At 44.5% G+C, this 13,466-nt stretch overlaps 1 protein-coding gene across 2 annotated transcripts in view; it reads left to right on the forward strand.

Moving 5' to 3' along the window:
* FAM204A (family with sequence similarity 204 member A) overlaps window positions 1-13,466 on the forward strand; it is a 313,312-nt gene that overhangs the window by 60,807 nt on the left and 239,039 nt on the right. For both annotated transcript variants that reach the window (XM_069239249.1, XM_069239248.1), the window contains exon 4: window positions 4,658-4,757. In XM_069239249.1, the coding sequence (XP_069095350.1) occupies window positions 4,658-4,757 (100 nt within the window). The remainder of the gene's footprint in view (window positions 1-4,657; window positions 4,758-13,466) is intronic.

Here is a 13,466-nt window from a genome sequence, read left to right on the forward strand (position 1 = left end):
TGCTGCCTGAGTAGGGTTTCACCCCCTCAACCCAGTTTCTTACATCCATCTTACAGCATCTTCTGCACTGACCATTTGTTGACTGATATTCAGACTGATCGATTTACCAGCAGCATGTTTGACTATTTGCATGGCCTCATTGGTCCTTATTCTCTGTCTAACACAACTAGAACCAGTATCTTCTGGAGTAGTGGCACTTTCCTGCAACTTGTCTGACATTACCTACTTTTTTAGCCCTCCTCCTCAACCACTGTACCAATGAAGCCCCAACAACACTTGTTCGATGATCTTGTCTAATTTCTCTAGCTCAGTATCCAACAAACCTCTTAAACCTACAGGCAAATGTACGCCACCTAATTCACCTCTTGATTCTGAAATACAAGATCAGTATAAAACAAAAGCTCCTTCGTCAGATACTGTTTTGACTCCCACATACCCTCTGTCTGTTCCACTGCTTTACTCGAGAGTTTGGCATCACCAACTGCCCTTATACCAACTATGACGCTTTTTCACACTCGCTCCACACACCACAGATTGGGTTGTCCTTTTTATTAACTAGACCCTGCTGACCATTGCTATCTTAGGCTCCTCTACCATCTCTACGATAATTTGGCAATTTTAAACCTCATTTTAAAGCACACAGTTATCTGTGTTACGCCATCCCCCACCGCAATTCAGTCATTCTTTGATGATCTTGTCACCTTTGTGCAAAAAACTCTCCCCTCCATACGTCTGTTATGGCGAACCTCAACCTAAAAAAATAACTTTCGAAACACCATTCTATCTGTCCTCTCTGCTCAGTTTCTCATTGAGACCACACCATCCTTCTAAAGCATATACAACTTTCTTGGCTTTATGCTCTTATCTGTTTCTGTTAACTGTCAACCTGTGTTTGACTCTTTCCCCTGTGAGCCAAAGCACTTGAAAATAATGACATTTTCCATCCTCGTTCAGTCCTTATCTCTGCTTTCCTTCTCTGTATCATATATCTTGGTAGCATAATTTCTTCTTTTTGTTTTTTTCTAGCACTCTAAGTGGATGGTACACAAATCCTGTTTTCTAATGTTCACCCCAATCCTACAAGCTCGAGTCTGACAGCCTCTTAGCTCTCCATCACTTTGGTGGTTCTTGACTTGTATGTGCTTAACTCCTAAAAGGCAGACATTATTTATATTTTGTACTAAAATTGATCCACATCTCTTACACATCACATGTATTTGCTCCTAATTCACTCATTTTGACACAATCGACAAACAACCTTGGGTGCTGTGGAAAGTCTTTTAATAAACTCTTGCCATAAGGCAACTGTTCTGCTCTGCTTCAGACTGAGAGGAAGCGAAATGAAAGGAATGCAAAGGATGCAGCATTCTTAATCTGAGTAATTAATTTATTAAGGCACTTCCCAAGTTTCATAAACAAAAAGAATAACATGAGCTTTTATTTCAAATGCAGAAAAAGGCGCGCAATTCTAAAAATATATTCACAGCAGTAGAATAATAGCACCAAGGAATATAAGATACGTGATCAAGGCTACGGCTGAAACGCGTTGTGAGGTGGCATCGTTTTTATTAAACATATGCAATTACGTTAAGTGTCTGAGCACGTCCTTTTTATTGTGGAGGAATTGGTGCAGTGTATATATATATATATATATAATATAAATAGTGACTACGTTTTCATGCATGCATACAGCAGACCTAAAAATAAGAATTAAAAATGCATCACCATGGGGCTTGACACCGACTTAATCCTTTGTCTGCCAACTTCAGGCCGTGGAACCCTGGAAAACAGGAGGGAGACTGCCCGCAGTGGGATTTATTTTCTGGGCAAAATGTCCTTTCCCAGAGGAGTTTCTTCTTCTCCCAGTTGTCAAGCTTCCCCACCTTATATACTTAGAACAAACTTAAGAGGAAGGTTCTAGAAACCCCCCTCCTTTTGAGTAAGTTGTGAAATTCATGTGTTGGGTATGTCAGGTCAGTGTTGAGAAAGCACGCATCAGACTGGCCAAATCTCACGGTGTTTTTCCAAGAGTGAGCTGTACCCTGCTCTACCATAAACATTCTCAGCCTGGGATCTGCTTCTCTTCATTGCTGCCCCATGTTTTGTTCCTTTCTCTGGTGAGAAGAGCGAAAACAGGTTAACAAGATGTGCACAGAAAAATACCTGTGCCACAAATGTGACGATGTTTGAAGCTAAGCTAATCACAAAATGGAGTCGGGGGTCAAGTTGGAGCTGGTGGTTAAACACAGATAGCATTACAGCAGCGTGTTAAAGACGTTACTGAAAGGTGGATTAGTGTGGATTTTGAAGATGTTCAGCAGTTGTTATCTAACAGCCATAGCTGTGGTTGTAATGAAGGATTTGAGTTGCACAGCATGGTTGAAAATTACACCAGGTCTCTGGCGTAATACCAAACACATGGCATTTGCATGACAAGTAATGCATCTTTTTCAAGATTAGAAATTCAAGAGATCTACAAATACTGCAAACACAAACAAGTTTTCTCATCATACTGGAATACCTTACATTTGTACCTCACAATCAATAGTGCGGTTCAGGAGAATTCTCACACCCCACTTTTGCTGTACTTGCCTTCCAACCAAGATGGCACTGCTTCGCTCTTCTTCCCTCTGACATAGTGTGCTTTCATCTGTATTGCTCACTATGGCTTAACTTATTTCTGTCAACTTACCTTACTTAATGTCTTTCTTCTGTCATGCCAGATATGTGTCTTATTGCTATGAAAAATGTTCCAATGCCTTTTGGAGCTACGCTTCTGTCTTTTATGTAACCCTCATAAAATAAAGTAAGAGCTAGCCCTCTGCGATAATGGATGGTGTTAAATTGACTATAATCTAATCTTGTAAGATATGTTAGGAATTAAATGAAGATAAGTAAGTAATAAGCATGCAAGGGATTATTACTAGGGAGTGTCATTGAATAACTGGTGTGCCAGGAGAAGACCAGATGCGCATTAAAGTGACTAGTGACTTAAATATGTTCATATGTCCAACATTCGCTGTAACTAGTTCTTCGTGTTTGCAAATTAATGATAGGCTCATAGCCTTCGTAGTTCCATGTTAACATTCTACTATATGTTAAGCTGCTGAGTTAGATTGACCATAGATTTCAGAGAGATATGTTTTAGCCCTTAGCCCTTCTACTTCGTATGGTTATCTGTTTTCTGGCTTGGGTATTTGCGAGGTACTAAATCGTCTGATGTTTTCCCTTTATGTGTAGAAGGGCCAACCTACTTATCTTGAAATTCCAGGGCTCACACAAGCGCTATGCAAAGTGCATACCAATAGTTATTGGATACATAATGGTTTTCTTTCTTCCCCTATAGATGCATAACCCTTGTTTGTGCAGCATAGATTGCCATTTACTTAGCCCAACAGTACTACCTAAACCAAGCTAGTAACGTGAAGGACATTTTCCGCAGAAAGTGTATAGTAACCCAATATTGAAACACAAACCAAAGAGCAATAGTCCACACAGCTGTCCCAATCATGCAAGCCAATTGGTCCAAAATTTAAAGCAAAGCATATTGTCCTGTGCCAGTGCCATGCACCATCCAGCCATGTACATGTAAGATTAAGCAACCCTGCAAGGTTATTGGAAACACTTGGCCTTAGAAGTTAAAGGCTTTATATTAGTTGGCCAATCTGCCTGAGGCGCACAGGACTGTAAAAGTATCTACACCTTATCTCTGCCTCACAAATCTCAATTCAGATGCAAATCTCCAGTTGCGCCTAAATCTGAATGCTAACCTGGGCAGCATTAACATACCCTTGCATGCTTTTGTCTTTAAGATTTCTACTAGTTAAAATCTTGGCACTTTTTATGAGTAGATGCTGCACATTCTATGTTTGTGTGCATTGGAACAAATTGAAGCATGCAGTATTACCACTTTACTCCATACTCATAGGGAATCTTGGACTGGTGTGGTAATTGCGCACCCACTAAATACTTTACCAACTAAGGATTTTGCACACTGATGCAGAGGGCCTCATCCTGCCTCCTGTACTGCTAAGGATGGTACCGGTTTCATGACAGATACCTCTGTATCATTGTGAGAATCCCCTGAGCTGTCTAGCTGTACCCGAATGGCTCCATACAGTCTTATTTGTGATTCAGCCTTATTAACGGACGCTGTGTACGAACTGGACCCCTAAGACATTAATGTCCACATTTTAAAAAAAATGCATCTTTGTGCTAAGTTTCTGTATGTAGTCAGTCATGAATGTGATAAGCTCTTCAGTTCAGGGTCAGATCACCTTCCTCCAACGTTTAGATCCCAAGAAGTGAAACAGCATATCAGTTTTCCAGTCAAACAGGATATCCTTTTACTGATGTGAGCAAATCTGTTTTAGAAACAGTTGCCTGAATCGAAATGTTACAGTGAAATGTCCTGTGCGCCACCGCACTAATCCACTGAGCCATCGATTCTTAGGTGTTGGTGTGTATATGCCTTTGTTAATCCTCAGAGACATGCGTTTGATGAGCAAACGATGCTATGCATCCCCGTGAAAGCCCTCTGAGCCTTCTACTCATAGAGATGAGACAGTTCCGCTGTTAGGACAGTCCTTTAAGCCACCTTTCTGTCTAGTTTATTAGGTCTGTAATTTCTTTGTAACTATTATATTTATTCTTGCAGCCAACCATCAAAAGATGATGCCCCCTTGGAGGAGCTCAAGCAGTTCTTTGGCATAAATGACCGATTTGAGCCACCTGTGACCAACAAGATTCTTCAAAAGGTGATAATGCTAGTATTTCAAGTTTTTCTTTTTGTTGTTGCACACCAAAGCATTTGAGTTCCTTGGTTACTCATGCTTTCCAAATCTTATCTTAGGAGTTAATTTGATGTCCGATTGTGCACTGATAAATGTTTGGATACAATTGATTCATCATTATAATTTTTTTTTATTTTTAAAGTAAAATACACTTTAAATTAGGTAATTAGCATACTTCTGATGAATACGATATACGAAAAGAGCACAGAAACATTTACTTTGAAAGTCAATTGGAAAAAGTAAGTGCAAAGAACCCGAAAGATTTGTTAAAAAATGTGTCTGTCAAGTAAATTATAAACAAGAGCAGCACCCCTAGATCTGTTCTCAGGAAAGATTTACTGCCAGAAATGTGGGTAATACCGTTTACCTAATACTGTAGGGAACTCGATACTCCAGTCAAGACTACACATGCAGAGGTTGAGTGTCGCACAGTCTTACACACCATTATGACAAAGGTCTGATTCAGAGTTTGACTGGCAGATTCTCAGTCACAAACGTGACGAATATCTGGTCTGTTTTTATTACAAGTGGATTAGGATGTAATGCACTTGTAAAAAGATGCAAGGGATGTCAGCCACCTCTATGACTGAGTACCTGTCTCCCAAATTCTAAACCAGTCCTTAAATCTAATTTTATGTAGCACATCAGCTTTCACTAGAATAGATTGCATACTTTCTTGGATATTTGATTGAGACCAATCTGGGAATCTAGCTCTTGCAATAATACAAAACTAGAATAATTGTTTTTCAAATGTGCTATTCTTCAACCTCTTTTCCTTTTCAGTTGCTGGCATAGCTGACTTTTTAATGCATACTATTTGTTTATTCATGCTATGAAAGGAATAAAAAAAGTAATAACCCATTTTGGTCAAATATAGTTAGTCTGATATACATTTTATTATTATAAGGGGGACACTAACCACATGTGACGGTGCACATAATGTTAATTACATGTGCAGCATTGTATCTGTGTCACTTTAACTTTTAATGGTCTACATTCCACAGATGCAAAAAACTGAACTACACAATAAGAGTTAGACTATCTAGGCAGCACAACTATACTCACTATTCCCATCTCATGCTGCATTAATCTTTTGACTGGCCTACTGACGTGTGTACGTACACAGATGTACCTAGAGCACACTTCTGACTTAAATGTACACCTCTTGGATATGACCCACAAATGTTAATCGAGCTGCCCTTCCAGAATATCTAAAAAAGTATCTGGCACAGGAGAGTGCAGGTATCCAAGTAGTCAATGTGATATTGTAGTGGTTTGTTAATCACAATCGTTTCTTGTGTTTCTGTTTCTAAACCACCTTAGTACAATGTTAGTACAATGTAGTAGATAATTTTGTGGACACAGGCTGGTGCTGAGGTTTGTGCCCATTGTTCATATGCTAGACAATATTTCAAGATTTACAGTTAAGTGTCCTATACAAATCACATTTAATTGGGTGCCCAGTGCAGAGATCCTGAGACATACAGATATATTTGTACTTAATTATCTTTTCAAAACTAAGGTGGTCATTATGACCCTGGCAGTCTCCTGACCACCAGGACAAAGCTGGCGGTTTCACCGCCAACAGGCTGGTGGTGAAGACTGCCACATCATGAGTGTGGCTGGTTGGCCTCTGCAAACCCGCCTCATCTCCACTCATACCGCCAGGGTGCAGGGCGGTCGGAGCCGCTGGGCAGAGATGAGCATCTCCGACCCGGCGGTCCACAGAAGACCGCCGGCAGTATTAGGAGCCACCTTTCCACCAGGCTTGCCGCAGCGGTAGCACCGCACGAAAACTCTGGCAGAAAGGCTACCGGTGACAGGAAATTTCTTCCCTGTCACCGGTAGACGACTCCTCCCCCACCCCCCCCACCAGCACCCCCTTCTCCCCAGCAAGCACTAAAGCCCCCCACACCCACATCCTGGCACATCACCCCACCTCCAGATACAGCACCCCTATCCCCTCACCCCACCACAGCGCCCCCCGCATACATGCACACAGACACCCACACGCACCGTGCATACACTAATTAACCTACACTTACATACACGCATTTACTCACACGCATCCAGACTCTCACATTCACCTCAGCACTCATACACGCATACAACCACACATGCACACACCCATCCAAACACACATCCTCACACCCATCCAAACACACATCCTCACACCCATCCAAACACGCATCCTCACACACATCCTCACACCCATCCAAACACACATCCTCACACCCATCCAAACACGCATACTCACACGCAAACACTCATTCACCACACCACTCATACTTGCATATTTACACGCATACACACTTACATGCATACACGCACTCACTTCTACATTCAGACATGCATACAACCACGCACATTCATGCACACACGCAGACAACACACACTCGCCCACGCAACGCACCCTACCCTCCCACCCCCCTTTTCTGTTGGACGATCAACTTACCTGGTCCAAGGAGGAGTTCGTCCGGCAGGGAACGGGAAGGGGCGCTTCTTGAGGACACCGCCAGGCCGTATTATAGCTCGTAATATGGCTGGTGGAGTCCTTCTGGCAGGGCGGGGCTGGTTGTGGAACTGCTCCAGCAACTCTGCCTGCCAGCACGACTACTGCTGAATTTCCGCCCAAAGTGTGGCGGAAATCCAGCAGTAACCGCAATATGGTAGGTGGAAGACCCCCAGCACTGGTGGTCTTCTGGCACCCGCAGCTTTGGTGGTCTTCAAGGATGACCGCCAGTCATAATGACCACCTAAATGTTTGATGGCATGTGTGGCTGTAGATACACATACTTTGCATAAGACCGCCATCTAGTGTTGGGCTCGGAGTGTTTCAAGTTGTTTTTGTTCCAAGAATCATTTCGAGTTACGAGATTGAGTGACTCCTCCTCTCCGTTTTACTGTGCATGGGCTTCTAGCCCTTTGTTGGATTGTTTTCTCTCCGCCGTCTGGTTCGTACATGTTTCCTCTTGCTCCGGTATTCCTTGGCTCGGTCTGTTCTGAACTCTTCACTTCCATCAACGGTATTGTATTTCAATTGTGTGTTCAGAACCTAACGTACTCGAACCATATTTATACGTGGGGGGTCAGTTACCACCTTCGGGGCGCCAGTGCCCTTCTTGGGCCTACTCCTGTACATGGTGTCGGAATATGCAGGGCTGCTCAAACGGACTCCATTTCAGTTTTGCCCACACACCGACCAACACCTGGTGTGTAACTCGTGCTTCTCCCCGGACCATAAAGAGGAGAACAGTGACAAAGTACGACACTCCTGATATTTTTGGAGAAGAACATGCACAGGAGGAAATCAAACATGGGGTAGCCCTCTTTATTCCATATTCCAAGTCGGTCATGAATCTGGCATCAAAAATCAGCCTCTCAACTCAGCACAACATGTGAGTACATCACCCCTGACCTCCCATACCAAGACTCTGAAAAATAATACAAACTGGTCACTGGTCCACAACTGCCCGCGGGCCATAATCAGATCTGAAAATCACATTCGGATGACCCGCCCTCTGGCTCGGTGCCCAAAATTGCCAAGACTAAACTGTCTTCGGCATTGACCTCTGGCTAGGCAGCATCTCAAAAGGCTCTGGAGCAAGTCGACCTTCCGATTCAAGTATTTCAGCTCCAAGAAAGAAGCTTTGCACATCACCTTCGGAGCCAACACCTTACGCTTGACACAAGGCTTCCACTCTGACAACTTCAGAACCGAAGATGCTGTCTTCTAAAGACTCCACTCATTCCACAGAGGCAGCTTTACCAGTAGCGCCAATTCTTGAAGTAATGATGTTCTTTAGCACCAGCTCCACATACAAAAGGGAAAATAATTGCTTCTCCCCCAGTCCCAATCAAGAGGAGACTTACTTTTCAAGAGACCTTGGACACTGCTCCTCCTCCTAAAAAGATCTCAAAGGACAAGGCCCCAGTTCAATCCCAGCCTTCTTAACTTCACTCTCCTGTACTGTCTCCTACTCCTCCATGATCTTCTCCACCTATTATGGGGACACAACTTTCTGCACAAGATCCACCGCCACCTCACAGAGATGATTTAGGCAAAATTCCACAGGATTTCGACCCATGGGATCCATATGATCCCGATCCAATTCTACCTAATGATTTTGATTTGTACCCGGCACTCTCTTCACCTCCTGAAGATGCAACATCATACCAACAGGTCATTGCACAGGCAGCTGCATACCATAACATACACATACACACTGACCCTATTAAAGAGGATTTCCTCTTTGATACACTGATTACTACCCATTAAGAAAGTCAGTTCCTGCCCATGTTGCCAGGTATGCTTAGACACACCACAGAAATGTTAAAGAACCTGTTAGGTCAAGAGTAATTACCCCAAGGGTTTATAAAAAAAATATATAAGGCAGCACCGTCAGACCCTATATTTATTAGATCACAGATGCCTCCTGACTCTATAGTTCTCAGCACAGCATGAAAACTTGCTAATACCCAGTTGACAGGAGATGATGCTCCTCCTCCTCTAAAGGAGAGCAAAAAACTTGATGCAGCAGAGAAAAGTGGTTGCACAGGCTGCTAATCGTTGGCGGATTGCCAATTCACAGGCACTTTTGGCAAGATATGATAGGACCCACTTGGACGAAATGGACAATCTTCTCCAGTATCTCCCAGAGAAGCATCGAAAAAGGGGACAAGAAATAGTTTCAGAAAGGCAAACTATTTCAAATAACTCCATTAGGTGTGGCGCTGATGCAGCGGATACTGGAGCATGTGGTATAAAAACCATTGTTATTATAAGAAGGCATGCTTGGCTCAGATACTCCGGCCTCAGGTCAGAAATCCAGTAGGCAGTTCTTAACATGCCTTTCGATAGAGAAAACATGTTTGGCCCAGAGATTGACACCACCATAGAGAAGCTCAAAAAGGATTCTGAAACAGCAGAAACTATGGGAGCCCTACTCACCATACCATATAGAGGTAATTTTCGATGGCCACAATTTAGGGGAGACTTCAAAACATCATCTAGTGAGCCTTCCACCTCCCAAACCAAACAAGGCACGCACTTCTACAATAGAGGTTCCTAGAGAGGTGCAAATAATAGAGATAGAGGTAAGGTGTCCAACTCTAGAGGGTCTGCCTCAAATACACACCAGTGACTACTTACATTTTCCACCAGCCCGCCCCATTTCTATCCCCAGTGGTCCAACATCACCTCTGATCAATGGGTTCTATCAATTATCCATCATGGTTACTGTCTAGAAATCATCTCAACCCCACCAGATATTCCTCCTCGCACTCAGATACTTTCAGACACCCATCTTACTCTTTCAAAAGAAGAGCTACAATCCCTTCTTCACAAAGGAGCTATAGAACCAGATGGGTCTGTAAGACCAATTCTATATCTCAGACTTCTCAATCTATACATTCTCTCGAGCATTTCCATATGGCATTTCTCAAAGATGTTATTTCTCTTTTACAGCAAGGTGACTTCATGACTACTTAAGATCTGAAAGATGCATACTTTCTCATTCCCATTCATCCAGCAAACTGCAAATACCTCAAATTTGTCATTGCGGGAAAACACTATCAATTCAGGGTTTTACCATTCGGGGAGCAACTGCTCCCAGCGTAATCACAAAATGTATAGCGGTAGTTGCTGTATTCCTCAAAAGACAACACATTCATGTCTTCCCCTACTTGGACGACTGGCTCATTCGAAGCCAGCCACATCCAGCAATGTCAGCATCATTCTCAGTACACAGTAGACCTTCTCCACATATTGGAATTCACAATCACCTTTCTGAAATCCCATCTGCAAGCTTCACAGATACAGCCCTATCTGGGAACAGTTCTCAATGCTCACTCGTGGTTGGCCTATCCAAGCCCAGCTCGAGTTCAAGCTCTCTGAAATTTTCTTTCTCAATTACAAGAAAACCACACTTACACAATGAGATGCATTGCCATTGTTTGTCCTGCCAGACCACATGTGCATCTCTTACAGCAGTGTCTATCTCGTCAGTGGTCTCAGTCACAGGGTCATCGCCAGGATCTAGTGTTGTTGGACCGCCAGACCCACCGCTCTCTGCAATCATTGAATCCCACCAACCTTTACAAGGGGCGGCCCTTTCAAGACCCTGTGCCTCAAGTCACTCTCACTACTGATGCATCACAGATAGGTTGGGGAGCTCACCTCAACAACCTCACAATACAAGACATATGTGATCCTGTTCAACAAACTTCTAGCACTCAAAGCCTTTCTGTCACAACTCTATCACAAGTGGTTCTAATTTGTGCAGACACCATGACAACTATGTATTATCTACAGAAACAATGGGGGACACATTTGTCTCAGTGGTCCCTTCTTGCTCAGTCAATTTGGAAATGAGTAATTCACTATCATATTCACTTACTGGCAGAATATCTCTCAGGAATGGACAGCAGGATGCAGCAACAAGTCCATGAATTGGACCTTCACCCACAAGAACTTCACCAATACTTTCAACTGTGAGGAACACCACAAATAGACCTCTTTGTCACCGCAGAAAATTCCAAATGCCAAAACCCCGCGTCCAGGTACCCACACTCTCCGTCCAAGGGCAATGCTTTATTGATAAATTGGTCAGGGAGATTTGCTTAGGCTTTTTCACCTCTCCCACTCATTCCATCTCTAAATCGCAAAATGAGACAAACCTCACTCGCCATGATTCTTGTAGCTCACACATGACACGTCAACCTTAGTTCACAACACTATTGGATCTGTCAGTGGTTCTTCATGAGAAACTCCCCAACAGGCCAGACCTTCTGATTCAAAGGGGAGGTCAAATCAGACATCCGACCCCAAAACACTCAATCTTGTGATGTGACTCCTGAAGTCATAGAGTTTGGTTATTTGACTCTCCCCTCCGAATGTATGGAAATTCTTAGAGAGGCACGTAAACCTACAACTAGACAATGTTATGCTTCAAAATGTCAATGTTTTGTTTGCTACTGTCAACCTAAACACCTTGATCCACTCAAAGCCTCATTTCAAGGCGGTGGTCATTATGACCTTGGCGGTCAGGTTACCGCCACGCCGGTGATGGCGGTAGTACTGCCGGCAGTAATAACCGCCAAATAATGACCATGGCGATGATCCCTCCTGTAGACAGCCAATGTGCCACACCAACCGCCAGCGCCGTACGACCACTGAACACTGTGGTAGCCACCTACAGGCAGGCGGAAGACCATCAGATTATGACATAGCACACCGCCAGGATTTCCCGGGCGGTAACAACGGCATCAAAAGCCTGACAGAAACACATCATATATAAGGAGACACTCGCCTCCAGGGACACAGAGGAGTCTGCAGCTGCCATGGAACCTGAACTGCAAGTCTTCCTGATGCTATACCACGCCATGGCCGTCCTGGAGCACCAACCCAGACGAAGAAGATGATGGTGAATACAGCTGCCTAGCACACAAAGGAGGGAGAAAAGGAGGGGAGAGTGACACACACATACACACACACACACGCACACATGCACAACAAACAGCATACACACACCGAACCAGATCCATAGTAAATCAACGGTAACAGTACTCAGGAGCAAAGAAAGCCAGGACACATACCACTATTCCAACCAATGTAATCGTGTTGGATGAAAATTCAAAATCCTAAAACATACACAACCACATATTTACATGCAGGCCCAAAGGCCAGTTCAAAGTCACTAATGCCCACAGGGCAAAGTCCAAGCCCCAACTTGACTTCTGACAACATCGGGACTCCACTGTTCAGGGGCATCATGTTGGAAATGGGCAGGCACCTCAGTGGGCAAGGGAGTGGTGGTGGTGGTGGGGGGGCTTCTCATTAGGAGGGGGCTCCTTGCCCACTGCTTCTGGATGGTGATCCTTGCCCACTGGTTATGAAGGGGGCTTCTTGCCCACAGGTTCTGGAGGTGGCTCCATGGTCTTGGTTGTCTGTTTGGGAGGGGGCGGCGCTTTAGCCCTCTGTTTAGGGGGGCAGAGGAGTGTCCTTGGTGCAGGGGGACGGCGTCGCACTCATGTGCCTCTTAGTGGCAGCTGGAGACTTTGGGTTTGGAACAGTGTCAGACTGGGTGCTTGAGGTACTGGGCTGGGGGGTGGGACCTTCCTCTTACGGGCAGGACAGAGGGGTGGGGTGGAAGAGGTCAAGGCGGGCAAGGAAAAGCTTCTTAGGTCCAATGGGGCGGGATGTGGGAGGATGGATGGGAGTGGAGGAAGAGGGAGTGGCTGTAAGAGGAGGTGTGTTGGACTTGGGTGCAGGTGCATGGGCAGTGTGTGTGTATGAGGTGGATGGCTGTTGGGGGTCGGATTGTGAGCGTTTGTGTGTCTTTGGAGGGGGGCAGACAAGGTGGGGAGGACAAACATGACTCGTGGATGGATGTTGTGGTGGTGTCTGCAAGTGAGGTGGGTGTGCTGCAGGATGTGGTGATGGTGTTGGTGGTGACTGCGCATGTGGTGTGGGATGCATGTCTGCAGGTCTGCTTTTATGGTGACTGTGGGCAAGGCTGTGCAGGTGGCAGGTTCAGGGACTGTTGATGCAGCGCATGCAGGTGTGAGTGAGGATGTGACTGAGGGAGGAGGGGGAGACAGTGGATGATGTGTGTGCATCGGTGTGTTGGCTGTGTGAGTGCTTGTGGTCTGAAGTGTGCTGCCTGTGTTTGT

The sequence above is a fragment of the Pleurodeles waltl genome, chromosome 6 (genome assembly GCF_031143425.1).
Source record: "Pleurodeles waltl isolate 20211129_DDA chromosome 6, aPleWal1.hap1.20221129, whole genome shotgun sequence".
In the NCBI taxonomy this organism is placed as follows: domain Eukaryota; kingdom Metazoa; phylum Chordata; class Amphibia; order Caudata; family Salamandridae; genus Pleurodeles; species Pleurodeles waltl.